The sequence below is a fragment of the Martes martes genome (genome assembly GCF_963455335.1).
Source record: "Martes martes genome assembly, chromosome: 4".
Classification (NCBI taxonomy): domain Eukaryota; kingdom Metazoa; phylum Chordata; class Mammalia; order Carnivora; family Mustelidae; genus Martes; species Martes martes.
In genome coordinates, this window is record NC_137891.1 from 693,296 (window position 1) to 719,825 (window position 26,530).

General features: G+C 63.9%; 4 protein-coding genes across 11 annotated transcripts; 1 reads left to right on the top strand and 3 right to left on the bottom strand.

The window, feature by feature from the left end:
- Positions 1-1,022: 1,022 nt before the first annotated feature.
- Positions 1,023-14,303, bottom strand: WDR97 (WD repeat domain 97). The gene is made up of 23 exons (XM_080801562.1): positions 14,145-14,303; positions 13,828-13,955; positions 13,022-13,650; positions 12,760-12,881; positions 11,919-12,618; positions 11,699-11,841; positions 11,368-11,604; positions 11,202-11,292; positions 10,873-11,005; positions 10,654-10,775; positions 10,324-10,384; positions 10,005-10,154; positions 9,651-9,908; positions 9,444-9,569; positions 9,275-9,358; positions 7,599-7,727; positions 7,029-7,505; positions 6,754-6,951; positions 6,546-6,667; positions 6,308-6,470; positions 5,426-5,967; positions 5,274-5,335; positions 1,023-5,163 (listed from the first exon to the last, which is right to left on the bottom strand). The coding sequence occupies exons 1-23, from the start codon at positions 14,272-14,274 to the stop codon at positions 4,961-4,963; spliced, it is 5,010 nt and encodes a 1,669-aa protein (XP_080657688.1). The 5' UTR covers positions 14,275-14,303; the 3' UTR covers positions 1,023-4,960.
- A 92-nt stretch (positions 14,304-14,395) lies between these two features.
- On the bottom strand, positions 14,396-17,536 carry MAF1 (MAF1 homolog, negative regulator of RNA polymerase III). 2 transcript variants are annotated; one of them, XM_080802951.1, is made up of 8 exons: positions 17,190-17,536; positions 16,308-16,433; positions 16,079-16,207; positions 15,836-16,001; positions 15,570-15,691; positions 15,368-15,487; positions 15,063-15,200; positions 14,396-14,952 (listed from the first exon to the last, which is right to left on the bottom strand). In XM_080802951.1, the coding sequence occupies exons 2-8, from the start codon at positions 16,388-16,390 to the stop codon at positions 14,931-14,933; spliced, it is 780 nt and encodes a 259-aa protein (XP_080659077.1). In that variant the 5' UTR covers positions 16,391-16,433; positions 17,190-17,536; the 3' UTR covers positions 14,396-14,930. The 2 variants fall into 2 exon arrangements, with proteins under 2 accessions (XP_080659077.1, XP_080659076.1); XM_080802950.1 differs by having other exon boundaries at positions 15,063-15,248; positions 17,190-17,329.
- On the top strand, positions 17,353-22,804 carry SHARPIN (SHANK associated RH domain interactor). Of its 7 annotated transcripts, none has more exons than XM_080802943.1 (9): positions 17,806-18,261; positions 18,545-18,719; positions 21,417-21,548; positions 21,619-21,760; positions 21,837-21,927; positions 22,008-22,161; positions 22,241-22,359; positions 22,445-22,573; positions 22,643-22,804. In XM_080802943.1, exons 1-9 carry the CDS (start codon positions 18,085-18,087, stop codon positions 22,730-22,732), a joined length of 1,209 nt encoding a protein of 402 aa, XP_080659069.1. In that variant the 5' UTR covers positions 17,806-18,084; the 3' UTR covers positions 22,733-22,804. The 7 variants fall into 7 exon arrangements, with proteins under 7 accessions (XP_080659074.1, XP_080659068.1, XP_080659069.1 ...); XM_080802946.1 differs by having other exon boundaries at positions 17,813-18,141; XM_080802948.1 differs by lacking the exon at positions 17,806-18,261 and adding an exon at positions 17,353-17,653 and having other exon boundaries at positions 22,241-22,573.
- An 858-nt stretch (positions 22,805-23,662) lies between these two features.
- CYC1 (cytochrome c1) lies at positions 23,663-26,173 on the bottom strand. The gene is made up of 7 exons (XM_080802949.1): positions 25,996-26,173; positions 25,171-25,367; positions 24,958-25,084; positions 24,714-24,871; positions 24,466-24,626; positions 24,048-24,148; positions 23,663-23,962 (listed from the first exon to the last, which is right to left on the bottom strand). The coding sequence occupies exons 1-7, from the start codon at positions 26,125-26,127 to the stop codon at positions 23,858-23,860; spliced, it is 981 nt and encodes a 326-aa protein (XP_080659075.1). The 5' UTR covers positions 26,128-26,173; the 3' UTR covers positions 23,663-23,857.
- Positions 26,174-26,530: the final 357 nt, after the last annotated feature.

The window sequence follows — 26,530 nt, forward strand, 5'->3', positions numbered from 1 at the left end:
GGACACCCACCAGCTCCTTTGTTTGTTTGTTTATTTATTTATTTGACAGATAGAGATCGCAAGTAGGCAGAGAGGCAGGCAGAGAGAGAGGCTCCCCGCTGAGCAGAGAGCCTGATGTGGGGCTCGATCCCAGAACTCTGGGATCATGACCTGAGCCGAAGGCAGAGGCTTTAACCCACTGAGCCACCCAGGTGCCCCCCGACCAGCTCCTTTGTAACATGTTGCTCAACTTGTACTTGTCTGGTTGCCTCATGATTCGATTCAGGTTGGCAGGAACACCAAGGAGGGGGGCGCCTGGGCTGCTCAGTCGGTGAAGCCTCTGCCTTCAACTCCAGTCATGATCTCAGGGTCCTGGGATGGAGACCCTTGGCTCCCTGGTCAATGGGAGCCTGGTTCTCCCTCTGCCTCTGCTCCTCCCCCTGCTCCTGCTCTCTCTCAAATAAATCTTTTAAAAAAGAAAAAAGAAAAAAAGAAAGAAATACTATGGAGATGAGGCTGAGGGCTTTTCGTTGGGTCCCATCAGTTTGTCCCCACACTGGAGATGTTTATTTTGCTTACTTAAGGGGAATTGCCCAGGATTCTTCTCTGTTAGATTACTTTTTCTCTTTGTCTTTAGTAAATGTTTTATGGGGCAATACTTTGAGAATACGTAAATAGCGCATTCCTCGTGCACATTTCACTCGCTAGTGCTGCTTGTTTTGTCTATCATAGAGGAGAAAGCTTTCTCTTTACCTAGTTTTGTTCACTTGTGTACGTCAGTGAAGACTCATGGATTCTCATTTCTGTTTTTAAAGTTAATTTATTGAAGTAATCTCCACACCCAGTGTGGGGCTGAACTCATGACCCCGATATCAAGAGTCATTTGCCAGCCAGGTGCCCCTCATGGAGTCTTATTTTATTCAAAGAAATAGAATATTTTACTCTCATTATTGTGATCCAAAATTTGGCCATTGGAAGAACCTTCAAGGATGGTCCTGTGTATTATTTTCTTTTTTAAAGATTTTATTTATTCATTTGAGAGACAGAGATAGAGAGAAGGAGCAAGGGGAGAGGCAAAGGGAGAGAGAGAAGCAGACTCCCCACTGAGCAGGGAGCCCGACGAGGGGTTCGATCCTGGGACCCCAGGATCATGACCTGAGCCAAAGGCAGACACTTAGCCATCTGAGCCACCAGATGCCCCTATCTTAATTTTCTTTTAAAAGATTTTATTTATTGGGCAAAAAATTTTTATAAAAATTTTTAAAAGATTATTTATGTATGTATTTGAGAGAGAGAGAGAGAGAGAACATGAGAGAGGTCAGTGGGAGAAGCAGACTCCCTGCCGAGCAGGGAGCCCCATGTGGGACTCGATCCCGGGACTCCAGGATCATGATCTGAGCTGAAGGCAGACACTTAACCGAATGAGCCACCGAGGCTTTCCTAAACCATTTTTTAATGTAGGCTCCACGGCCAAGATGGGGCTTGAACTCGTGACCCCAAGATCAAGAGTGGTATGCTCCACGGAGGAGCCAGCCGAGGCGCTAAGCCATGTGGACGTGTACGGTTAGCAGCATCAGTTACACTCACGGTGCTGTGCAACCATCACCACCGCCTACTTCCAAAACGTGATGGCCCAGTGCGAGGCATAACCTGCGAGCCCGCCCTGCCCCCGCTCGCCTCCCTCCGGTGACCTCTAATCTACTTCCTAAACAGACCCCGCTCCTCCGGCAGCCTCGGCCGGGCGCCCCGTGCAGCTCGGACGGCTCCGGACCAAGGAGTGTGTGTGGTTTCCCGCCGCTTTACCCCCCCGCCCCCGGAGGCTCCCGGAACCGAAGCCGCTGTCAGGATGGGGAGCAGGGGCACGGCCCGAAGAGCCTCTGCGCGCCCCCATCCTCCAACCTTTCCCCCGGGCAACACCCCCTTCCTCCCTTCACGAGGGTGACAGAAACGGAATCACACGGCAGATGACCTCCGGAGGCTGTCGCGCGTGTCGGCCACTTCATTCTTGTCGCTCCCGAGTGCCCCCCCCCACCCCGTGTACACGTCCCGCGAGCAGCTACTTGCCTGTTGAAGGACCTTCGTGTCATTTCCAGGGTGAGGTGGGAGAACACTGTCGTGCAGGTGTGTACGGACGCAGATCTCCATTCCCCGGGGGTCAGTGCTGAGTTGTCGCTGCGGGTATGTTCAGTTTTCGAGAAACTGCCGAATGGTTTTCCAGAGTGTCTGGACCGCGCTCCGTTCCCGCAGGCAACTGTGTGGAGACCCAGTAGCTCCGAATCCCCACCAGCATTTGGTGATGTCGACAGTTTTTTATTTTAGGGTTAGTTTGCGTTTCTAATTAATTGGCTAGTGATTGGAGCGTCTCCTCTTTGGCGAAATGTCTGCTGCTTTTCCCATTTTCTAGGGGGATTGTTTGGTTTCTATAGATGTTCTTTGTGGACAGGCCACTTGTAGGCATTTTCCCCTAGTCATGGCTTGTCTTTCGGTCCTGCTAAAAGGGCCTTTCACAGAGCAGAAGTTTTAAAATTTGATCAAGTCCAACTTTCTGATTTCTTTCATGCGCACTGTCTCTGGCGTCCCGGGAATGCTTCACCAGTCGCTAGTCCAGAAGAGCTTTTATATTTCCTTCTACATTTTTCCTAGTTTTACATTTAAATACACAATTCACTTTGAGGTTTGTCCCTAGTTTTATCATCTCTTTTGCCATAATTGTTTTTAAAGATTTGAGAGAGTAGGCGCACAGGCGTGCACCCACACACGTGCACACACACACACAAGCAGGGGTGGGGGGCAGAAGGGGAAGCAGGCTCCCCGCTGAGCAGAGAGCCCAATGCGGGGACTAGATCCCAGGACCCTGGGACCATGACCCGAATGGAGGCAGACGCTTAACCAACTGAGCCACCCAGGCACCCCTTGCCATAATTCTTTTTTTTTTTTTTTAATCTACAAATAAGTGTATCTTTCCCTTCTGAGTATTCTAAGTGAATGTTTTTCTAAATTACCTTCTGATATATTTACAGTTTTCGTTTCTACACCACGACCTTTGAATCCTCTGAACATTACTTTTGTAAATGATGTGAGAAAGGGATCTGGGGACACCTGCGTGGCTTAATGACTGAGCCACCCAGGCGTCCCAAGTTAGTGGGGTTTTTTGACTTGTTTAAATTTGTCCCACTTTCTCATGTTGGTATTTTTAAAAAAGTTTTTTTTTTGGACAGACAGAGATCACACGTAGGCAGAGAGGCAGGCAGAGAGAGAGAGGGAGAAGCAGGCTCCCCGCTGAGCAGAGACCCTGAGATCATGACCCTGCCGGAGGTAGAGGCTTTAACCTACTGAGCCCCCCTGGTGCCCCTCATGTTGGTATTTTTTAATACATTTTTATCTATTCCTAATTTACTTCTGTTGGTTTAAGCTCTACCCAACATGGGGCTTGAACTCATGACCTTGAGATCCAGATGTGCACACTCCACCACTGAGCCAGGCAGGCACTTCTCATGTTGGCATTTTTAAAGGAATCTATTGCTTTTGTAATTTAAAGGAAATACCTGTAAAAGCAGACATTATGGGCCCCACAGTCCTTGTTTTAGCAGATGCGGGTCCTTTTGTACAAATGTCACCTCTTCAGTTCTCCAGACTTTGCAGTTGGTGCCCTACTCGGCCTAGGACAGGCTCCTCTCTAGGCAGCCCCCTCATAAAAGTCCCGGCGCAGTTTGGGAGTTGTGCGGAAGGTAAGGGAGACAAAGTCTATCCACAACGCCATGGAGAAAAAACTTATAAAGTCGGAGGCTGAAAACAGTCAGAGGGAAGAAACTTCTGTTTGACCACCCAAAAGGTGCTTTGCTTGGGTGTGAAACCTAGGACAGCCCCTCACAAAGGCAGACCCAGGGGCACTGGGCGTCCCGGTCAGTCAGGCACCCGACTCTCGGTTTCTGCTCACGTTGTGATCGAAGCGTCATGAGATCGAGCCCCACGCCGGGCTCTGGGCTCGGGGCAGAGTCTGCTTCAGATTCTCTCTCTCTCCCTCTGTCCCTCCCACTTGTGCTCTCTCTCTAGTAAACAGATAAATCTTTAAAAAACAAAGCAAAAGCAGGCCTTGTAGCAAGTGCACACATGGACCGTGTGTCCCACGAGCTGTGGGACCAGTTCCCCGGGGAGGCCTGTTAGCTCAGAAGGAAGCCAAGGCCCCCTGGGGCCCTGCACTTTGCGTACAAGTTCGGTTTCGTGGCAATTTTGAGGTAGAAGGGTCCAAACGATGCTGCCCCTTTATTGCTTCTATTTTTTTTTTTAAGACTTTATTGATTTGACAGAGAGAGACACAGCAAGAGGGAACACAAGCAGGCGGGTGGGAGAGGGAGAAGCAGGCTTCCCCCGAGCAGGGAGCCCAACAGAGGGCCTGATCCCAGGACCTTGGGACCATGACCTGAGCTGAAGGCAGACGCTCAAAGACTGAGCCCCCAGGGCGTCCCTCCTTTGTTGCTTCTTAACTAAAGCACATGGGACCCATCACTTCTCCCTTCCAGCCCAAGGGTAGCAAAGCACCAACAGACCTAGTTTGAAATCTGCAGCAAAAGACCGCAGGCCCCCTACCCCCTCCACGCACACACACGTGTGGCCACCTAGACCCTCGCATTCCCTTCCTGCCCGACCACTCACTGGCCGGTGAGTCCCCACTCCCATCCTGACCCCAGTGATTTACTGATAAACACAGGCTGAGTCCCTAAGCCGGGACATGCCCACATGCTGGGTCTCGCTCCTGGCTCCCACCCCACCGGGAATGCTGCCCCACTGGGGGCTGGCCTGCCGCCGGCAGCTTCATCACACCATCGAGACCACCCTGCTCACACATGCAGCCCCCAAAGATGAGGGCGGCACCCCCTTCTCTGGCCACAACCTCTGGACTTTATTTCCAGGGGAGAGCAGCTGGCTGGAGGGCCACCTCTTGGCTCCATGCTGGAGGGAAGGGCCCAGGCCACCAGCCTGGTCAGCTGTAGCTGTCGGGGTCCGCATCTCCTGGCAGGAAGTAGCGCTGCAAGGCCGGGTGGAGGAGCAGCGGGGGCAGCGGCCGGGCGGGCCTGGGCCAGTCTGGGGGGAAAGGCTGGACCTCCACCCTCGGCAGCGGCAGCTTCAGCATCCGGATGGAGCCACTGACGGTCTGGCTCACCCAGAGACGGGACCGCCTCCAGCCTGCAGGCCAGCAGGACAGTGAGGTCTCCGGATGGGGCCGATGGCCACTGGGACCCCCGCTAAGGTGGAGGGAGACATCGGGGTCCAGTCCTACCCCTGTCCCCACTCACCCCTCACTCTCACTGCAGACTTCTGGACCTTGGCCTCCCGAAGCCGGCGGATGGGATAGTGCCTGGAGGGGTAAGGAGGGAGGTTTGGCCCCGCCGGCCCCTCAGCGGCCCCCCACCCCGCAGGCCCCGTCCCAGCCTGGGGGCCCCCTCACCAGCGTTCCCGGGGCTGGGGCAGTACTGCGTTGTACTCGGGGGGGCACGGGCTCGGGCGCGGTCTCTCGAGCTGCTCCTGTGGGAGACCCTGCAGCTGAGCCCGTGCCTGCAGCTGCTTGCAGAAGAAGTTGAGCGCGTCAACGGTCCCCAGGTCCAGCATCTGTGACCGGGACCAGTCCGTCTGCTCCAGCGGCGGCAGCTCTTCCAGCAGCACGTCGGGCGCTGAGGAGCACGCACAGATCTCGGGAGGCCAGAAGCGGGACAGTGTCTCCGACAGCCCGCGTTTGGTCCGCCCCAGGCGCCTTGGCGGAGGCATCAGCTTGGCTGGGGGCTGGAGGACAGCCAGGTCCAGCTCCCGGGGTGAGACCACCAGAGAGGACACCCAGGAACGGACCGGGGCGGTCCCTGAGATGCGAGCTGACCCAGCGAGCACCGAGATCCGTGACAGGGCCTCCTTGGGAGGAGGCAGAAACACCACAGTCTGGGAGACCTTCAGCAGCATCTCTGACAAATTGGCCACGGAAGGCTGCAAGTGTTGCATCTGTGGGGGAAAGAGCCAGTGGCTGATGCCCCCCCCCCCCCCGCCAGCCCAAGGCAGAGGCTGCCCCTCCCCCAGCAGAGAGGCCTCAAGTTGGAGACCTGGCAGCAGACTCTTTCCTGGGGGGGAGCAGGAAGAGCCCCAGAAATGGGGGGTTGGGGACAGGAGAGGACCCATGAAGCACAGACACAGAGCAAGGCAGAGAGCTGGCCGGCCTCACCTGGATCCCCTGCCCCTCCCCCTCGAAGACCTGGGGAAAGCCCGCGGGGGGGTGGGGTGGGGGGGGGAGCGCGGCAAGAGAGGAGGCTCGGTGGCCAGTAGCCCCACCCCTGCCCGGCAGGACCTGCAGCCTTCGGATCATCTCCTCCAGCTTGTGGCAGCAGCGTTTGCGCAGGGCAGCCTTGGAGTCCGCGTCCGGGCCCTGCACCCAGCTCACCACCTCCTTGAACAGGAAGCCCTGCGGGTCCCGAAGGCCCAGGCCGGCCAGCAGCTTCTCCAGCTCGGGCCTGGGACGGGAGCGAGCCGCTGACTCCGAGGCCTTCCCCCGCGCGCGGGGAGCTGGAGCGGGGAGCAGGACTCACCGGCAGGAGGCTGGCGAGTAGAGGAAGTAGGACAGGAGCTCCAGCACCACCTCGCGCGACTCCAGGGAGCAGGCCAGCAGCAGCTGCAGGGCCAGCACCACGAACTCCTTCTGCGTCGGGTCCTGCGCGCGCACGGACGGAGCGCGTCGGGCCGGGAGGGCGGGGGCGGGGCCTGTGGGGGCGGGGCGGGGGCGGGGCGGGGGCGCACCTCGAGGCTCGGGGGCTGGTCCAGGTTGAGCAGGCCCACCAGGAGGCCCTGTAGCTGGTTACGGAGGTCTCCGCTCAGGTCGGGCAGCAGCCTCAGCAGCGCCCTCAGGACGTGCACGCGGTCCGTCCAGGAGGCCTCGCGCAGCGCGTCCGTGAACATGGAGGCCAGGCCCTCCGCCGTGCCCACCTCGGGGTAGGCCTGCGGTGCAGCGAGCTAAGGCCCTGCCCCCTCCCGCCCGCCCGCCCGGGCTTCCCCGGTGCCCCAGACCCCCGAACCTCCAAGGTGAAGACGGGGAAGAGCTTTTTGAACCAGTTCTGGCCGACGAAAAAATGCAGGAGCCTGGCCAGACTCCAGGAGCGCTCTTCCCGGAGCGCGTGCCCATCGGAGTGCAAGGGCTGGCGAAGGCCGGTCTCGGGCCCGGCCGCGGTGCGAGAGTGCGTGCCCTTCGGGGTCAAGTACTCGGAGCTCTGCGGGGGCCGGGGCGGCAGCGGCTGCAAGTCCGTCCTCTCCAACCGCGCCGCTCCAGCCTCCGGGGCCCTCTGCAGCCCAGTCCCCGTCCAGGCGCCCACCTGAGCCTCCATCTCCTCGGACTCAGAGAGCTCCCCGCATGGGCTCAGGGAGTCTGAGAACCAGTCCAGGGACCGCTCCTCTTGCTCCTCTTCCCCCAGCCACCGCGTCGGGTCCTGCTGCCCCTCGGCACCCGGCCGCCTGATGTGCCACAGCTGCCATAGGTCATCCTGGTGCCTCCCTGGCTGCAGAGGAGAGAACAGGCGGCCGCTGGCGGTGGGCTGGGACCTCAGGCCCTTTCCTGCAGAGCCCAGGGCAGGAACCCCAGCCCCCCTTGCCTTGGGCCTGCGGTGGCCGGTGAGCTGGGCGAGGGTGCCGGGGCTGCTGACCTCCTGCCGAAGCCACAGCTGGCACAGCACAACCGAGTTGGGCACGCTGCCGGGGAAGCCGATGGGCCGCCGCAAGTCCTGGGGCAGCACACGGCAGGCGGCTGAGAACCTGAAGGCCGCCCCGCCCCAGGGGTGGTGGAGGCTGCCTGGCAAGCACCCCGAGTGCCAGCCCTGCTCCGCCCGCGGGGGTGCACACCCCGTCTGTGCCAACTTGCGTGCATTAGAGACTGCTCGGAACTAAAACTTCATCCTGTTTTTGAAAGAGGAATTATAAGGAACTGGGCCAAGACTGAACACAGGATGCGGCCCCTGCATTCTCGACAAAAAGAAGCGGACCCTCGGCAAGGCCCCTGCTGGGCTCCGTGGGTGGGGCGCGCGGCCCGTGGTCTCGGTTGTGGGTTCGAGCCACACGCTGGGTGTTCGGGTTGCTTAAAAGCAAAATCCTAAAGAAAAGTGGGTGCTCTGCAAAAGCTCTTTTCCCACAACCGAAGCACAGCACGCAGAAAACCAGTGCGGTGCGCAACGTGATTGCATCCCCCATAACTTGTGTGCGTTTCCTAGCGCTCCTCCAGGTCGCTCAGACCGGCCCCTGGCTTCTGCTCCGCGGCAGGACTTGATCAGCGTTGCTCCCGAATCTGTGCTCCCCGAGTCGCAATTCTAAGACCCCAGGTATAGTCCTGCCTCTTTTCTCAGTCGATACCCAAGACATGCAGATGGGCAAAAAGACCCTTTAGCAATCAGGTGGCAGCGTGGTCAGTGAGACTTCAACTGTGATGACTGAGGAGGAAGTCTGGGCACCTGCTGGCCTCTAGGGAACCCTGACACCCCTCCACACTCCCCACAGGACTGGGACCTCAGCCCTGGAACAGGGATGTCTAAAAGCAGCATTGGGGGGGATGCCTGGGTGGCTCAGTGGGTTAAGCCTCTGCCTTCGGCTCAGGTCATGATCTCAGGGTCCTGGGATCGAGCCCCGCATCGGGCTCCCTGCTCTGCGGGGAGCTGGCTTCCCCCTCTCTCTGCCTGCCTGTCTGCCTACTTGTGATCTCTGTCTGTCAAATAAATAAATAAAATCTTAAAAAAAAAAAAAAAGAAGCATGGGGGTTGGTGGTAGGAACCTGGAGGGGGGTGTTGAGGGTTTGGGTAGATGGTTTCAGCTACGGGACGCATCGGCACCTGCCAGGGCAGCTCGCAGTGCCAGAATGTGCCTGGAGAGAGGCCTGTCTGGGTGTCTGGGGTGGGAGAGGTTGGGAAGGTGGTAGACGGCATGGGGCCAGCTCCCACTGACTTCCCTCCTCTAAAGGGAGAGGACTCTGGTCTTCCAGATGAAGTCCATCCAGGCCCCACCCGGCACTCCAACCGGGGAGGAGGTGCGCGGGCACACTCGACTGGCAGAGGCTCCGGCTTGGCCTGGCGCCTTTTCTGGGAATCTCTGGCCCTCCGGCAGCCGGTCCCCAGAGAAGAGCAGCGCCCAAACTGGGCTGGCCAGGAGGTGGGTGGAGGGCTGCGGGCGGGCACGGCTCTCAGGTCAGATCCGAGCATGAGATTTGTGGTGGAGGGAAGATGGGGGGCCTCAGAAGGTCACCCCCTGGACGGAGGTGCGTCTGGGAAGAGTAAGGGGCTCTCACCTTGTAGGGCCGAATGGTGGCAGGAAAGAAGCCTCGGAGGTTGGAAAGAGGCTCGTTGGGCCGCCTCTTCTTCAAGAGGGGGACCTGGGGACAGGGAAAGGGCTCAGAGCCAAGCACGGACCCTCAGTGCCCCTGCAGCCCCGCTCTTGGGGAGCTTAGCCCCCCTTACCCTGTGCTGTAGGTGGAGGGGCGGCGAGTCAGGGACTACAGGCTTCTTCCCTCGGAGTCGTTCCCACTGTAGCTGCAGGTCCAGACTGAGGCCCAGGTTACTGCTCAGCGAGGAGCGGGCCAGCAGCTGAGGCGACAGAGATGTTGTCACAGGGTGGCAGCAGGGTCATGGGCTCAGTGCAGAGGCGGGAGGGATGGGAGGCCTTACCTGGGAGGCCCTGCTGTGCGCACCCCGGCGTGTGGCTGGGATAGATAAGGGGGCTCGGGGAGGGTGGGCAAAGCGCCGGTCCACGGCTCCCGGGTCCTGTCGGGCGAGGGCTGCGGGCGCCGCTGGGCCTTCAGCGCAGACCCCGGGCTGCCAAAGACCGCTGGCAACTCTGCGTACGGTGCACACGTCCCAGGGCCCTCTCTCCACGGTGAGGGTGGTGGTGCTCCACCGCCGGAACTCTCTTCCAGAAGGCTCGTCCTGGGAGGGAAGCAGGGGAGATGGGCAGTGTCAGAGCCCCTGGGCGAGGGGAGGGGCCGGAGTCAAGGCTGAGGCCAAGGGAGGCCCCACACCCACCAGCAAGCCCGGGCCATAGATCAGGTGCAAGTAGTTGTCAAACGCCTCCTGCCGCTGTTGCCAGGAGGGTGGGGATGGGGCTGTGGGGACCACCGGCCCCAGCCTCAGCCGCTGCAGGTCTCGGTCCCGGGCAACTAGGGCTTCCAAGTCCTGCAGGAGGGGGCGGGGGTCAGCTCATTCCTCCTTTGGTCTTGCCATCTGCTTCCCAGACAACCCCAGGGACCCCGGGGTGTATCCCAAGGACTGAACGGGAGTGGCCTGGGCCCTGGCCAGGTGCGCAGTTGGGGTGGTGAGAGGCAGGGCCCGGCCCCCAGCCCACCTCCTCCAACACTGGCCGCTGAGGTGTCACTGTCTGGCGATGGATGGAAGCCGTGTCTGGGCTGCAGACAAGGATGGGCACAGGTGCGACACTGGGTGTCTTCACCAGGTGGGTCGGGGGGATGCTGGGACAAGGACTGGGGCTGGGGGTGGCCAGGCCTCTGGCAGGAGGACGGCTGTCAGGGCTGGGTTTGGCTCACAGGGGGCAGGGGACGGGGGCTAAGCAGCCCCAGTGCTCTGCGGCATTGTGCTGGGGTCACACAGCCAGGCCCTGACTCAGGCAAGGTGGGCAGGGGCCTCCAGGACAGCTCAGCCGGGCCGGCCAGCAGACCTAAGACCGGGCATCCCCTGGAGGTCGGCGAGCCTCTGCAGCTGGGCGGAGGTCAGTGACTCCTGGCTGGTTAGAGGCAGCGGAGGGTCAGGCACCACGTCAGGGACCCTCTGGCACAGGCTCTGGGCAGGAGAAAGGAACCTAGAGCGCTGGCCTCGGAGTGGGGGGCTTGTCTGCCCACAGTGGCCCCACCCTGCCCATCCCGTGCTCGCCGTGTACCTTAACCAGGTACGATGTGGGCAGGTAAAGCCTGTGAGACACCAGGCAGAGCCGGGAGCCCAGAGCCAACACCAGGTCCCCGCTATCACTGCTGAAGGTCAGGCCCTGAGGAGGGCCATTCAGCTGCAGGAGCCTGGAGGGGTGTTGAGGGCCAGGGTCCAGCCCTGCTCCGCAAAGTCAGAAGCTGAAGCCCCGGCAGGGGCAAGGCCCTGTTCCCTGTCCAGCCTCCAGGCTCTGGTGGGGGGAGCGGGAGGAGAGCCCCGCTGGCCGCCCACGGGCTCCCAAGCCCTCCCTCCCTCCCTCCCTCGGACCTCCCAGCCCCAGCCCACCGCAGCAGGCGGTTCTCCGCGGTCCAGATGCGCACGGAGCAGTCCAGGCTGGAGCAGGCGTACAGCCGGAGCGAGGGACAGCAGCACAGGCCTGAGGGAGCGGGGCTCGGGTGAGGGACCAGGGCCCGGGAGCCCCCCGGGCTTGACTCCTGCCCTGCCGGCTCACCGGTGATGTGGTCCGTGGGGTCATCCTGGGGCCGGTGATCAGAGCGGGGGCTGTCGCCCAGGCCAAACTGCACCACGCCATAGGTGGCGCTGTCGGGGTCCTCAAAGGCCACAGTGACGCGCCGGCCGAGCGCGCAGAGCCCCACGGCGGGGTGGCAGCAGCAGAAGGTGCGCAGCAGGCTCAGGCTCTCCTCGGCGTAGGGGTAGACGCGCCACATCTTCACGGTCAGGTCTCCGCCTGCGGGGGGGGGGGGGCGGGAGCCGGGGCTGGGCCTTTGCGGGGCGGGGCGGGGACCCCCAGGCCGACTAGGGGGGGGAGGGGAGATATGGACCGGAGGACACGACGCTGTTCCAGGTGGACGCGATGGCGGTGACGGGGCCCGGGCTGTGCGCCTCGGTCTGGAAGACGGTCTTCGAGCGGCGCCACTCCAGGACGGACAGGGTGCCGTCCGCGTGCCCCAGCACGGGCAGGTACCTGTGCGGGACATCCCCGTGGGCTCGGGCGCCGCCGCCCCGCCCCGCCCCGACGCACGCGCGCGCCCGGGCACCCACCGGTTCTTGTCCTTCCAGGCCCGCGGCGCGTCGCGGCGGCCCGGCTCCCCCGCACGCCGGCACAAGGCCTGCCAGCCGGCCCGCGCGCCGCCGGGGTCGGCGAGGTGGCTGTAGAGGTGCAGGCAGCAGGGCCTGCGCGCGGGGGCGGCGGGCGGGCACACGCGCCGCAGCACGCGCATGGGGCAGCGCGCCGCGTCCGCGCACACCAGGTGGCCGGCGCGCGTCAGCAGCCACAGCGCCTCGCGCGGGAGGCAGTAGAGCACGGAGGCCGCGCGGTCGTCGGGCTCAAGCAGCAGCGCGCTCACCGTGCGCCCGGTCGCCGCCGCCACCAGGTAGACCGAGCCGTCGGCGCAGGCGCACACGAGGCGCGCGGGCAGGAGCGGGTGCGCGGACGCGGGCAGCGCGGGCACCAGCTGCAGGTGAAGCACCGGCGCGGACAGCTGCGCCAACGGCGAGTAGAGCTCGCGGAGGCGCCACAGGTCCACGCCGCCGGTGCTCAGGGAGAGCACCGGCCAGCCGGGGCCCGCGGGCGCCAGCAGGCGGGTCACGAGCCCACACGCGGCGCCCCGGCCCGGGCAGCTCAGCGCCACCTCGCCCACCTGCGCCGCCGTCTGCAGGTCCCATGTGCGCAGCGTCCCATCCCGCGAGGCCGACAGCACCAGCGACGTGTTCGGGAGCACCGCAAGAGCGGTCACTGGGCCTGTAGGAGGGGCACGGGTCACTTGGGCGCGTGGTCAGCCCGGGATGCGGCCAGCGCGGGGACACTTGGCTGGGGCTGGCAGAGCTTCTGGACAGCCCCGAGCTCCTTCCCGCCAGCCGTGCACAGCGTGGCACGGCTCACCTGTGTGGCCCATGAACACCATCCGGATCTGCCAGTCAGCCTCCCACACCTTCACCGTGCTGTCTCGAGAGGCTGTCACCAGTGCTCCCACCTCTAGGCAGTAGGCCACGTCCCAGATAGTGCTGAAGGGGAAGAGGAGGCCCTGGCCCGCTCAGCACCTCCTGGCGTGGGAGCTCCTGTGCCCTGCCATGACCCGCTTGCCCTCCTGGACTTGCCTCTCCCTGCCACCCACCCATTCTCCCGGTCCCTAGGTGCCCCTCACGTTTTGTGCAGGTCCTGGCGCACGTCTACGAGAGCCCAGGTGTGCAGATCGAAGGTGAGCACGGCTGAGCCGTAGGCCGCGAAGCAGCATGGGACTTGGTGGGAATGTGGGGGCCCCAGAACCAAACGCGTGAGTGTACCTGCAGGACTTGGTGGCAGCTGCAGAGGTGACCCACGTGGCACCAAGCGGCGACCCCCTGAACGGAACTCCCAGAGCACCAGGCTGCCACCTGCCTCTGCCACTAGCAACAGCCCCAGGCTGGGCACTGGCAGACAGCAGATGGGCTCGTGGCCTGGCACCCTGCCCACCCCTGGCTCACTCAGCCACAGCAGGCTGAGGTCAGGCCTTAGGATGGCCAGCCCCTCGGGGCCCCAACCCACAAAGCGGCTCATGGTGTCCAGCGGGCCCTGCATCGCCACCAGCCCCGTGAGCATGGCTGGGGCCTGTAGCTTCTTGTCAGCCCAGCCGTCCTCTCTGTGCACGTGCAGGTGGCCGGCACCATCCAGCACCACGAAGCGTCTGCCCACGGGGTCCTGTGCCACCGAGCACAGCCCAGCTGCCACTTTCAGATGGCGCAGCGGCTCCAGTCCGTGGGTCAAGCGTGCCACACACAGCTCACTTCTCTTCTCCTGTGGGCCAGGACGGCAGGCCTGTGGTCAGCTGAGAGGTGGGGGCGGGTGGCTGGAGCGCAGTGCATCTGCCTTGGGGAGCCGAGGGGGTCTGGGCGGAGGGCATACTAGGGACAGCTGGGCAAAGAGATGGGCCAGGAAGGAGGCCTCGAGGCGGGACCCACAGGCAAGCCCCACCTTTTCCACGAAGTCATGGAGGCCCCCACGGAGAAGCAGCCACAGCTGGCGGGCACGAGCACGTGGGGTCTGGTTCTGCCACCACGAGCTGCTGGTAAAAAGCCGTGGGATGGGATCCGCAAACAGCTCTGCAGGTTAGCGGCGGAAGCGCGGTCACCCCGTGCTCCTGCAGCCCTGACCCGGGAGGCTGCAGCCAGCGCGGGGACCGGGGACAGCCCGGGGAGTGCGGCGTCGCCGCAGACACAACGCCCGCCCCCATGAGGCAGGCCTGCTGTCCTGCGGGCCTCCGCGGGGAGGGCCGGGCAAGGCCACCTCACCGTTCTTTTCCTTGAGCAGCCCTGGGTCCGGGATGTCGTAGGTGTCGGCATCGTACAGGTCCGGGTCCAGCAGCAGGCTGTCGCCTTCTGCTGAGGAGCGGTCGCCAGCCTCTGACACCTCAGTCTCCATTCCGGCGGCTGCAGGTCCAGGCGGCTCAACCGCCCCTAAGACCGTTGCTAGGCTACCAGACGCCCCGACCCCGCCTTCGACGCAGACCCCACCCCCAACACAGCACAGAAGTTAGGTCCCCACTAAGTCACAGAAATTTTTATTGGAAACAAACAGCTGCAGCAAAGTGACACTCAGTGCACGCTGCCCAACGGGCGAGGTGGCGGGGGAGGGGAGGGTGGGTACCGGTGGGCGCCAGGGGCTGGCCAAGCCCAGGGTGGTGACCGCAGGGGCCTGCTGACTGGATCTCAGGCCCTTGGGCTGGAGTGTGCAGGCCCATGCCTGATCCAGCACAAAATACAAAAATAAACTCTGTAGTCCAGCTGTCCCTGCCTGTGTCAGTTCACGGGGGCAGGGCAGCAGCTCTTCCCACCAGGCCCTGCGCTGTCCAGGCCAACCACACACGGGCAGCGGGAGCCTGTTGGGGGGGTGTGGGGGGGGGGGAGTAGAACCTGTGGGCGGAGCCAAAGGGCTGGGTGGGCGTGGCCTGGGGCGGCTCAGGAGCCGTGGCAGAGCCGGGGGCTGACCACCAGCTGGGGAGGCCCTGGGGGCCCTCGAGCGGGCAGTTCCAGGCACTGGTCGAAGCTGAACGAAGCTGGGGCCTCTGCTCCTCATCGTCACATACAGATCACCGGGACCCTGGCAGAAGGTGGCACACGAGGACCTCAGAGAAGCCAACATCCAGGGAGGGAGGCAGAGGCATGCCCACTCTGTCCTGGCCAACCCCGGCTTCAGCAGCCGCCACACACCTGTCCTCCTCCATGGCGCTCGTCTCCTCGGGCCCGCCCTCACCATGGCCGCCGCCGCTCTCCTCCTCCTCCTCCTCCTCCTCTCCCAGCTCCATGTCCAGCTCGTTGCCTGCCTCCGAGGGGGTGTAGGTGGACCCGCTGGGGGAGGTGTGGGGACTGGTCTTAGGACCGCCTGCCCCCGGCCTGCTGCCGAGCCCAGGGAGGGTGTCCGGGAAGGACAAAGTCAGGAGTGGGGTGGGCGCGGCTGGGGCAGCGACGCGAGGGCCAGACATGAGCTCGGGGAGAGGCGGCGGACAGGTGCCAACCTGATGGAGCGGCAGCTGAAGAAGACAATCCGCTTCAGCCGCTTGTTGTAGAAGAAGTAGTTGAAGGACCAGAGGCTGCCGTCCTCCCCAAAGGGATCTGAGTCCAAGTCTGGGTTGTAGCTGGGGAGTGTGGGGCAAGAGGTGGTGTGAAGGCCCAGGGCCCGCGCGCACCCAGGGCCCACCTGCAGGGACGCCAGCCCACCTGTAGATGTCACACTCCGCCAGGCAGATCTCCTCATCCACCGCGTCCCACAGCTGCGGCTTCAGGGCCTTGAAGTCCTCCCGCACGGCCGAGAACAGGCTGCAGTTCACGGCGTTCACCACCTAGGATGGTCACAGTCGGGACTGACTCAGGGTGCAGGACAGAGGGCATGCACCCGGCTGAGCCCAAGGGCCCCTGCAGGTAGGAAGCACAGTAAGCAGAGCTGGGGGGGGGCTGCGGGCCCCTCGCCCCAGCCTGACCCTCACCCAGCTGAGGCTGGGTTCCCTGCTGAACTCATGGCTTCGGGCGGTGCTGAAGTCATAGTCCGGCCGGAAGGACTCGTTGAGCGTGGCGATCAGGTAGAAGAGGGTCTTGCGGCTGCACGTGTCACTTAGCGGGCCCTCGTCCTCGCCACCTTGGCTCTTGCTCAGTCTGCACGGAGAAACGCATCAGCCCGGCGCGGGCCCGCCCCCAACAGCTCGCAGTGGGTAGACTCTGCCCCGGCTCACCTGCTGGGGCTGAGGCCCGAGGTCTGGGGTGGGGACAGCGCCTCTAGCACGTGGGGCTGGCCCTCCTGGCAGAACTGCTTAAACATGTGCTTGTCGTCTCCTGCCATCTTACACGAGTAGCTCTCGATCCTACAAAGGGCGAGGGGAACCATGGAGCATGCCACCTGGCAGGATGAAGTCTGGGCCAGGATGTCATGACCTCTGAGGCCCCACGGAGCCCAGGCCTCACCTGCCGATGATGTGGGCATCTCCGGTCTCCACCGTCAGCTGTGAGTTGATGGCCTCGAAACTCGAGTTCTCCAACAGCTTCATGTCCTTGGGGAAGGGGTCCTGCGGTCGGAGGAGCTAGTGCTGCCTGAGGATGGGAGACAGTCCCTGAGTATCTCGGCCCTGGGGCTCAGCGTCTGGCCTCCCTAGCCAGTAAGTGCAGCCGTTAGTGACAAGCTGGGTCCCTCCCGCGCTCACTCCTGAGCCCTCAGCACTGGCAGGAGAGAGAAACTGGATCCTGTCACCCGAGAGTGGCGGGCCCAGGCTCCAGCTCAGCCAACCCGCTTCTCCCCACCCCTATACCGGGGGCGTACCAGGGCTCCTGCTCACGCCAGGGCTCGCTAGCTCATCTCCCTGGACTCCCCGGACTCCCTCACTGTGAGCCCGGGAAGGCACGGGACTCCTGCAGGACCTCGGGCTAAGCGCCTCAGTTACGGCCAGGACCTGCACCGGGTCGCGATCCAGCACACCGGGGGCTGGGGGCCTGCGGTCACCTGGACGCAGCGCTCTTCCCTGTGCTACGGGGCCTCTAGCGAGGAGAGGAAACCCAAAGGCCTCCGTGCTCCTCTCCGCAAGAGCGCCTAGTTCTTCGGACACCAAGGAACAGAGGCAGGCACCACGACCCCCGAGGGGCCTGTCCGCCGGCAGCTCGGGCGCTCCGGCGTCAGGCTGGCCGCACCCGCCTCTCCGCCGGGGCGAAGGAAAACCCCAAGCCAGCCGCGGGGAACTACAAATCCCAGGGGGCCGTGCGCCCCGGGACGCGCACGCGCGCCAGCGCGAAGTCCGCTGGGGGCTGCAGTTCCGGAGGCCCCTGCTCGGCGCCCGGGACAGGGCGGACACCTACCTGCTTGCGCAGCGCTCGGTGTGGCCGGGTCGGGGCAGGCCGGTTGACGTCGGCGCGGGAAAGAAGGCGGCGAGGGCTCCGGGCAGCGCGAGCTCCTCAGGACCGGAGGGCGGCGCCGCGGCCTCCGTTCGGGCCGCACTGTATCCGGGGGAAGAGGCTCTGCGGCGACGTCCCGTTACTCCCGGCCCTGCCGGCCCTGCCGGGTTGCCACCGCGACATAGCCTCGCCCCTGCACGGCGACCGACTCCCGCGACCGACCTGCCCGCCGACCGCCACACAAGGCCCGAAAGCGCAAAGCAGCGAGCGAGCGACCTCTGCCTCCCCCGGCCGGACAACAACAAGCGTCCGCAAGGCCCCGCCCCCGCCCCTGAATGGCCCGCTCCAGCCGCCGGGATCGAGAGCTCGGATAGCCGTTGGGGGCGCCTCCCGCCAGTCACTCCTAGCGTCCACCTCTACTGGCTGAGGTGCCTGTCCGTCATTCTTTCAGGCCCGTGAGGACCCGCCTCCTTCCCTGGTGCTCATTGGTTGCGGCCCTCGCTCGTCCCGCCCCTGGTGTCAGCCCGCGTTCCCCGGAGTGGCTGGCGAACCCACGCGGGGTGGGCGGGCCGGGCAGCCCAGGGGGCGGCGGAGGGCGGGCCGGAAGGAGCTGGGAATGGCGTTCAGCTCCCGCCCGGCGCGGCCGGGTGGACCCGGACCGTCGGGCTGCAGCCCCGGCCCGCCGAGCCCCTAGGCCGTGTCCGTCCTGAGGAAAGCAGGAGGCTCCGACGCGGGCTCCGACGCTTTGGCGGCCGCCGGAACCCCAGGCTCGCGGCCCCAGTTTCCGGCCGGCCGAGGCGCTCAGCGGCCCGAGCCCACGGAAGCGGGCTCGGGGGGCCGGGCAGGGGCCGGACCGGAGATGGCGCCGCCCTCGGACCCGGACTCGGCCGCGGTGCTCCTGGCTGTGCACGCCGCGGTGAGGCCACTGGGCGCGGGGCCGGACGCCCAGGCACTGCTGCGGAAGCTGCAGCTGAGCGCGGACCCCGAGCGGCCCGGGCGTTTCCGGCTGGAGCTGCTGGGCGCGGGGCCCGGGGCGGTGAGTGGGGGCGGCGGGGCCGCGAGCCGGGGCCGGTCCCCTGAGCGGGCCTGCCGTGTGCCCTTGAGCATCGGCTTGCCCTTGTGGCCCGCTGCTCGTCTGTAGAACGGGGGCCAGGGCCGTGCTGCCCGCCTTTAGCGGCGTTCCGTGAGGGTTCCGAGGGCGGTGTGCGAAGGGGCGTAGGTCCGGGTCAGTGGCCTGCAGACGTGACCGTGTGTTCCTTTGGTCATCGCGCAGTGTGTGCTGGCGGGAGACCCTGAGCCTGGACTCTCCCCTTCCTCAGGTCAGTTTGGAGTGGCCCTTGGAGTCCGTTTCCTACACGGTCCGAGGCCCCAGCCAGCATGAGCTGCAGCCTCCACCCGGAGGGCCTGGGACCCTCAGCCTGCACTTCCTCAACCCCCAGGAGGCTCAGCGGTGGGCAGCGCTAGTCCGAGGCGCCACCATGGAGGGACAGAATGGTTAGTGCTCTGGAGTGAAATTCATTTCGGCTGGGCAGGGACCGTGGGTGCTGGGAGAGAACAGGAGTGGCCCCAGTCCCCCAGGCCTGGATGGGGGAAGCGGTGGGAAAGCGGGGCCCACTTTACTCACTGGCGGATCCTGAGAAGGCTCCCAGGAGGGAGAAAGTGGAGAAAAGGCATCCAAGCCGAAAAGCTGGAGCCTGGAGTACCGGACACATGAGGGGTTAGAGCAGGGAGGCCCTCCGGGTGTGGACACATGAGGGGTTAGAGCAGGGAGGCCCTCCGGGTGTGGACACATGAGGGGTTAGAGCAGGGAGGCCCTCCGGGTGTGGACACATGAGGGGTTAGAGCAGGGAGGCCCTCCGGGTGTGGACACATGAGGGGTTAGAGCAGGGAGGCCCTCCGGGTGTGCATTTGGAGCAGCGGGATGTGTACTCAGTGGGATCGTGACAGGCTCAGGTTCGAGGTTGAGACCTGTGTTTTTGTAGGGGTGGCGCAGATAGGGCTGGAGAGAAGAGTGATACCAGAGATGCTTAGCAGATGGAATTGGGTGGGTTTCATGGCTACTTAAGTTGAGGAGTTAATGGTTGAGACACAAAGCTGGAGGGAGAATTACCGTGGAGCTCCCAGACAGGGCATGTGTGGAAGGGTGCGGAGGGGAGAGGAGCTAGCTGGGTGGGTCCGGGCTGGGGGTGGGGCTCTGAAGAGGTCAACCGGGGCTCACTAGGAGAGGGGAGTGCGCGAATCCAACAAGCAGGCAGTGCAGCAAGCAGAGGAAAGGGCCCGTAAACGTGTCAGAAGCGCTGCCAGAGGAAGGACCTAAGGACCTAAGACAGGCCCAGACAGCACAGCACCTGCGAGGGAGGAAGGCCGTCCGTCCCTTGACCTGCCGGGAACTCAGCACCTGCTCTGTACTGAGTGCTTCAGGCCTTGGAGAGTTCGCATGACTCAAACGTCAGACCCTGCTCTCTCTGAGCTTGCGTTTCTAGAGGGGAGGCGGGCATGTAAAACACGTAAACATACGCTTGCAGTGAGCATAGCGTTGCGGAGAGAATTGCGGAACCACTGTGTTGTAGACTTAGAACTAATGGAACCCGGTGTATCGGTCCAAACATATTGATTAGATGGAGAGGTTTATTTATTTTTTAATCATTACTTGAACATTTTATTAGGGTGCACAAGTGGGGAGAGGGAGAAGCAGACTCCTTGCTGAGCGGGGAGCCCGATGTGGGGGCTCAATCCCAGGACCGTGGGATCATGACCTGGGCAGAAGGCAGATGCTTCACTGAGCCCCCCAGGAGCCCCTAATTTATTTAAGTAATCCCTGTACCCAACATGGGGGTTGAACTCATGACCCCAAGTCAAGAGTCACATGCCCCACCAACTGAACCAGCCAGGTGCCACTCAGTTAAAAAATACTTAGGTTGGGGGTGCCTGGGTGGCTCAGCCGGTTAAGCATTCAGTGTGGAGTCAGCTTGAAATGCTTCCTCCCTCTCCCTTTGCCCCTCTCCCCTCCCCCGAGAAATATACATATACATACATATATGTAAGTTGGGGGAAAAAGTAAAATCGTGTCAGATGTTGGAGGAGATGGGAGTGCTGGAAGGGTGGGGTTTGCAGTTTTGTTTTTTTTTTTTTAAAGATTTTATTTATTTATTTGACAGAGATCACATAGTAGGCAGAGAAGCAGCAGAGAGACACACACACACACACACACACACACACACACACACACACACGGGAAGCAGGCTCCCGGCTGAGCAGAGAGCCCGATGTGGGGCTCGATCCCAGGACCCTGCAACCATGACCCGAGCCGAAGGCAGCGGCTTAACCCACTGAGCCCCTCAGGCGCCCCTGGGGTTTGCAGTTTTAAATAGGGTGGCAGGGAAAGCGTCATTGAGGTGACACGAGTAAAACTGGAAGATCCTAGTGTGATCTTCTCACCCATGTGGCCGGGAAGCAGCAGGTATGATAGCCTCCAGGCAAGAGTGTGTGTGTGTGTGACCTCTGGGGCCCCGAGGCTGGGCTGGGCCTCGGCCTGGGGGCGCAGGAGCCCTGTTTATCTCATGGGGCCCATGGCTCAACAGTGAGGGCCTGAAGCCGTCCTCGGAGCTGCATCAGCAAGAGGTGGGCTGGGCTCAGGTGGAAGGAAAGAAGGGGAGACAGCAGCATGGCCGGCTCTGTAAGGGCGCCCTGAGCAGGCAGCGGGAGCCCCCAGGCCGTCCTGTGCTGATAGCCGAGCCAGTAGACGGGGTGGATGTCCCTGAGGGCACCAAGAGGGGATGATCGCAACTGCAGGGCTCCTGGTGAGCAGGAAGTGGCGGGCTGCTTCTAAGGATCTGCTTTGGTTCTGCCGGGAGGCCAAGGGAGCATCCCTGGAGAGCTGACAGGGCCTCTTCCGTGGACGGGCCTAGGTGGGGCTAGACGGGACAGCTCAGAAGCACGCCAGAGCCCAAGGAAAAGCCGAGTGCAGCTGCAGCTCTGAGGAGTTGGCAGGGACCTTTTAGGGATTAGTGAGGACCAAGGTGGAGTCTGACTTAACGTATGGGCAAGAGCCCTGGCATGGGCTGAGGTGAGCAAGGAGGCGGCAAAACGTCCTATAGCAACCTGAGGTCAGACAGCAGAGGCCTGGGTAAGAACTCAGCTTGGGGGCTGGATCTCAGGAGACCCCAGCCCACCCCACGTCTTCCCTCCTAGGCAGCCTGTCCCGAGCCCTGGGCCCAGAAATGTGCCCCGTTTCCCCGCCCAGCCCCCCTGAGGTGCCCACGCTCCAGGCCCCACAACCCAGGGTGGATGTTTGCCGGACCCCGGGAGGCGCCACGGAGAAAGGTAAACGCAGGCGGCGGACGGGGAGGAAGCCGTGGTCTGCTCGGCTGTCATGGCTTTTCTCTCTCCGCAGAAGAGCTGGTGCGGCGCCTGGCCCGGGCCATCGAGGCTGGGGATGAGCAGGGGGCAGCCCAGGCTGCGGCCATCCTGGCCCAGCATCACGTGGCCCTCAGTGTCCAGCTCCAGGAGGCCTGCTTCCCTCCCGGCCCCATCAGGTGAGGGCTGCTTCACTCTGCCCATCCAGCCCCCCCAGGACCCCCATCCTCGCCCCTGACCTGTGTTCTGGCCCAGGCTACAGGTCACGGTTGAGGATGCTGCGTCCTCTGCCCATGTCTCGCTGCAAGTTCACCCCCACTGCACCATCGCGACCCTCCAGGAGCAGGTAAGCGTGGGGTCTGGAGAACCCTGCTGGGGGCAGGGAACCTTCAGTGACACTGCCTGGCCTTGATGCTCTGGCCCCAGGTGTTCTCGGAGTTCGGCTTCCCACCAGCTGTGCAGCGCTGGGTCATCGGGCGGTGCCTGTGTGTGCCCGAGCGCAGCCTTGCCTCCTATGGGGTCCGGCGGGACGGGGATCCTGCTTTCCTCTACCTGCTTTCAGCCCCTCGAGAAGCCCCAGGTGAGTCCTTGACACGGACGGGATGAGGAAGGCGAGGTGCAACCTGACACAGCCCTGAGCCCCACCTCGTCTACTGCAGGACGCAGCCCTCAGGGCCCCCAGAAGTTGGACGGGGAACTAAGTCCCCTGTTTCCTCCGTCACTGGGGGTGCCCAGAGCTGCGCAGCCCGCCAGCTCCGGCCTCCCCAGCCCCCTTCAGGTGGGTAAGGGGCTGGGCAGGGTGAGCCTGGGACTCTCCGGGCCCTGGAAGGCAGGAGACACCGACCCCCCCCCGCCCTCCCCAGCCCGGCTGGTCCTGTCCTTCCTGCACGTTCGTCAACGCCCCCGGCCGACCCGGCTGCGAGATGTGCGGCACCCAGAAGCCCCGCGCTGGGGACCCCCTTCCTGCAGCCTCTGCCCAGCAGCCGCCAAAGGTACCAGAGGCAGTGGAGGGCCAGGGGGCAGGATGGCAGAACAAGCAGAATGACCTCTCTTTCCCTCAGCCCCAGGTCACAGAGAGAGAGGATGCCCCAGTCCCTCCAGGCCCGAGGCCCCTGGACCCCCTCCTGAAACTCGCAGGAGACCTTTGCTGACTGCTTGCTAAGGACAGCACCAGGGCTGGGAAGGGGCCACAGTCTGGAGTCATTAAAGACACTTCTGAGCCAGCCAAGTGCCACATCTCTGTCCCTTTCTGCAGACTGAGCTGCTGGGAAGGGGGGGGGGGTGCTGGCCCTCATCAGCTGGTGAGGCGACCCAGCCAGGTCCCGGTGCCGACTCACCAGTACCGGGGACTCCAAACCCCAGGGATCCTAGAAGCATGGGGCTGAGCTCTTCCCAGACCCCAAGGGCACGCAGAGCTCCCACCCGTCCCACGCTCACCATGCCTCTTGTCCACCCAGAAACCTTCAAGCACATGCTCTGGTTCCTCCCACCCGGCTCCCCCGACGCTGGCTGCCACTCGTGGGCTGCTCCGGCCAGGTGCTCCTTACATCCTCCTGGGGACAAGAAAGGCTCAGAAGCTGGGAGCCCCAAGGCAGGGGCCCTGTGGTGCCCTGCGGCTTGCCGGGAGGTGCCGTCCCTTAACACCTGTTCCAGCTGCCCGGCTGAGACCAGGAGCACGTCCTGGGTGGCCTCTGCCCACTCTGCTCTCAGCACGGCCAGAGGCCGTCTCTCTTCCCCAGCAGCTCCTTCTCAAGCCCAGGCCTCTCCCCCGGTGAACTGCTGCCAAGGGCTCCTCGCTGCCCCCGGGATGAAAGCCAAGCGGTCCGCGTACTGACGTGGGGCCAGTTACTCCCAGACCCTGGGCCGTGTGTGGCCGAGCCAGGCCCTCTTCGCCTCAGCGAGTGCTGCAGCTTTCTCTGACAGCTGTTTCCGGTCCCACGCTCAGTACGACTGCAGCCCCCCGTCTGTACGTGGTAATGCTGGCCACACCCCACAGAGTATTCCTGGGAGCTTGAGAGCAAGGCTCTCACTCCCAGAATCCCGTGAAAACTCTGCTCCCATCACAGCAGCTCAAACCTGTGTGTTGAGAAACTTAATTTATTTCCATGATGGAGACTGAAGATTTTGGAGCCGGAACCTGGTCTCCTGGCCCCTCCCCTCTTTTACCCAAGAAATCGGGGCTTTTCAAGAGGGCCAGCTGAGGCCTGAACAGGTCCAGAGTGCTCCTGGGCTGGAGAGCCTATCCAGACCAGACAGTGAGCAGACACGGGGCAGGGTCACTTGGGCGGCCGGTATGCCAGCTTCCGGCTCTTCAGCACGGACCACTTATGCCGCTTCATGGCGTAGATCAGGGGAAACAGCAAGCCCATCATCATCAACATCTGGGGACGAGGCAGGCTCAGCCAGAGGCAGCAGAAAGGAACCCTGCCCAGTTCCCAGCCCCTCTCCCACACCCAGCCCTTCTACCTTGAGCCCCATGCGTTTGCGATGGTCGTGCTCTGGCTCAGATGCCCAGCGCAGGAAGGTACACACGTCCTTGGCCACCTGGGACATGGTGGCTGGGGTGCCTGGGCCAAGGACAAGTGGTAAGGGCTGCCCCTGGGGATCCCTACCCAACCTGTAGTAGCCCTGGAGCCCCCCCCCCCCGCCCCGCCCCGGGCCGAGACGGGGTCCTCACCAAGGCTTCACAAGGAACCGGAACCCCCTTGCCCCCAGCACACAGGGGTCTGGGCTAAATGCAACTGTGGAGGCTGCCCACAAGCTGGCTCAGACACACACACAGTGCCTGAGGCAAGGAGAGTGCAGGGCCCACACGGCAAGCATCCCCGGCAGTGGGAAGAGGAGGACCCAGCATGCTGATCCCCACACAGGGGTGGCTTCTCACCGTCATCAAACTCCAGAACCTCGTCGTAGATGGGAGGAGCCATGCCGATAGCCTGGCCAGGAAAGTAGGGGTTGAAGTAGAGGCCCTCTCGCAGCGATACCCCGGTGGGTGGCTCACAGTAGCCGGTTAGCAGGGAGAAGACGTAGTCCTCGCCACCGTGCCTGGAACCAGATCCGTGACACCTGAGCCCTGGCACAAGATGGCCCTTTGTCCCCCTCCCCACACCCCTCTGCGGGAAGTCCACGTACCTAGCCCGCGTGATGTAGCTGAGGTCAGGGGGCAGTGCCCCGTTGTTGGCTGCTCGAGCAGCCTCCGGGTTGGGGTATGGTTTGGGGAAGTAGTCAGACAGCTTCCCGGGCCGCATGAACATCTCCCCATCCTCGTTGGGGCCATCCTGAACCTCCACCTGCCACGAAGAGCCCATCACAACCCTGCTGTCCACCACAGTGGGAACCCCAATCCCCAGGTCCTCCGCATCCCTGGGCCCCGCACCTCCTCGGCCAGCGCCTTCGCTTCTTCCTCCGTGTAGCAAACACCCACCAGGTGGCGGTAGGCCACGTAGTCCATACTGTGGCAGGAGGAGCACACCTGCTTATACACCTGGAAACCCCTCCGGATGCTGGAGAGAGAAGGAGCGTTAGCGGCGCCAAGGATTCCACCCCGCCCAGCCCACCCAGAAACGGCCGCAGTCAGCCAGCAGCACACCTGGTGTGGTCCAGGGAAGAGAGGAGGCCGCGGTGGGACCACGGATAGCCGGGGGGGTGCAGCTCCAGGTCACTGGCGCTCACGGCAGAATGCAGGGCCACAGCTAGCCCTGCGCCCCCCGCCGCCAGCATGCCCAACGCTGACAGCATCACTTTCCGGCCCCGGGACAGACCGGCCTTCGACGACAAGGACACTGCCTGCAAGAGCCCCGCTCAGCGCCTGCCAGACCACCACCCGGCCCTACCTGGGGATCCGCCTCTCCGCGCCCACCTCTCCCACTCATCCAAGCAGCAGCCGCCCACTCCTGCGGGGCACCGCGGCCCCCGCCCCCCGCCCCCGCCGCGCGGGCTCCTCGACCGCGATTCGGCTCTGGGTGTGTGGGGGGGGGGGTGTAAAGCTACTGTTGGGATCCAGGGCTGGGGACGAGGCCGATGCGAGCAAGGGTGCCGGAGCAGACCAAGGTCACAAGGCAGCTGTCCGAGGTCAGGCTGAGGTCACTTCAGGACGCAGGCCCAAGCTGGAAGGCCGGAGCAGGAGCGGGCCTGGGCGCGCCCTCCGGGAGAAGCCCCCAGCCCCGAGGCCGCAGCGAGCCCGCCCCGCCGCCCCCCACGCTCCGCACAGGGCGCCTCTGCTGCTTGGAGGACTGGGCGCCTGGTCCTGGTCCCGGGGTCCTCAGGTCAGCAGGCGGCGGGGATCCGGCCGGGGCAGGGGCGCCGGGAGGTCGAGGCCGCTCCCTCGCTGCCCGGCCCGCGCCCAGAGCCTCCCCGCCGTGACCTTCAAGGGCTGCGGGGCCACACAGCGGAGGGGGTCGCGGCCAGAGCTCACCTGAGGCGTCCGCAGCGGGAGCTGGCCGGGCCGCGCGCCGCACAGCAGACCCCGGGCCCGCGCGCCCGGCAACCGCGCGCCCCGCGGGCCCAGCACCGCCCCGCGAAGCGAAGCCGCCGCCGCCGCCGCCATCTTGGCCCTCTCAGGCGCGACGGCTGCTCCCGTCAGGCCCCGCGGCGGTCCCGGAGCCCAGATGTCGCGAGAGCTTGGGGGGCGGGGCCGGGGCCTGGCCGTCGGGGCGGGGTTCCGCCGAGCCGCGCTCCTCGCGTCGTCGCGGAGACCGGAAGTGGGCGGGGCCCGAGCCGGCGGCGGTGGGGCCCGCCCCTTCCCAGCCCGGTGGCCTCCGCCCATCGCGCGCTTCCCGGCAGCGCTGTCTGCCGCCCCGGGCAGGGTCCGGGCTCCGGGTGGGGGCGAGCAGGGCCGGACACCGCTCGCCCTCATCCGCCCGACGAGGGTTTACGTTATCGCCGGGAGCCGTCGGGGCAGCCCAGGCCCTCGGAAGCCCGGCGTCGGCCGTCGGTGGGAGCGCAGGGCC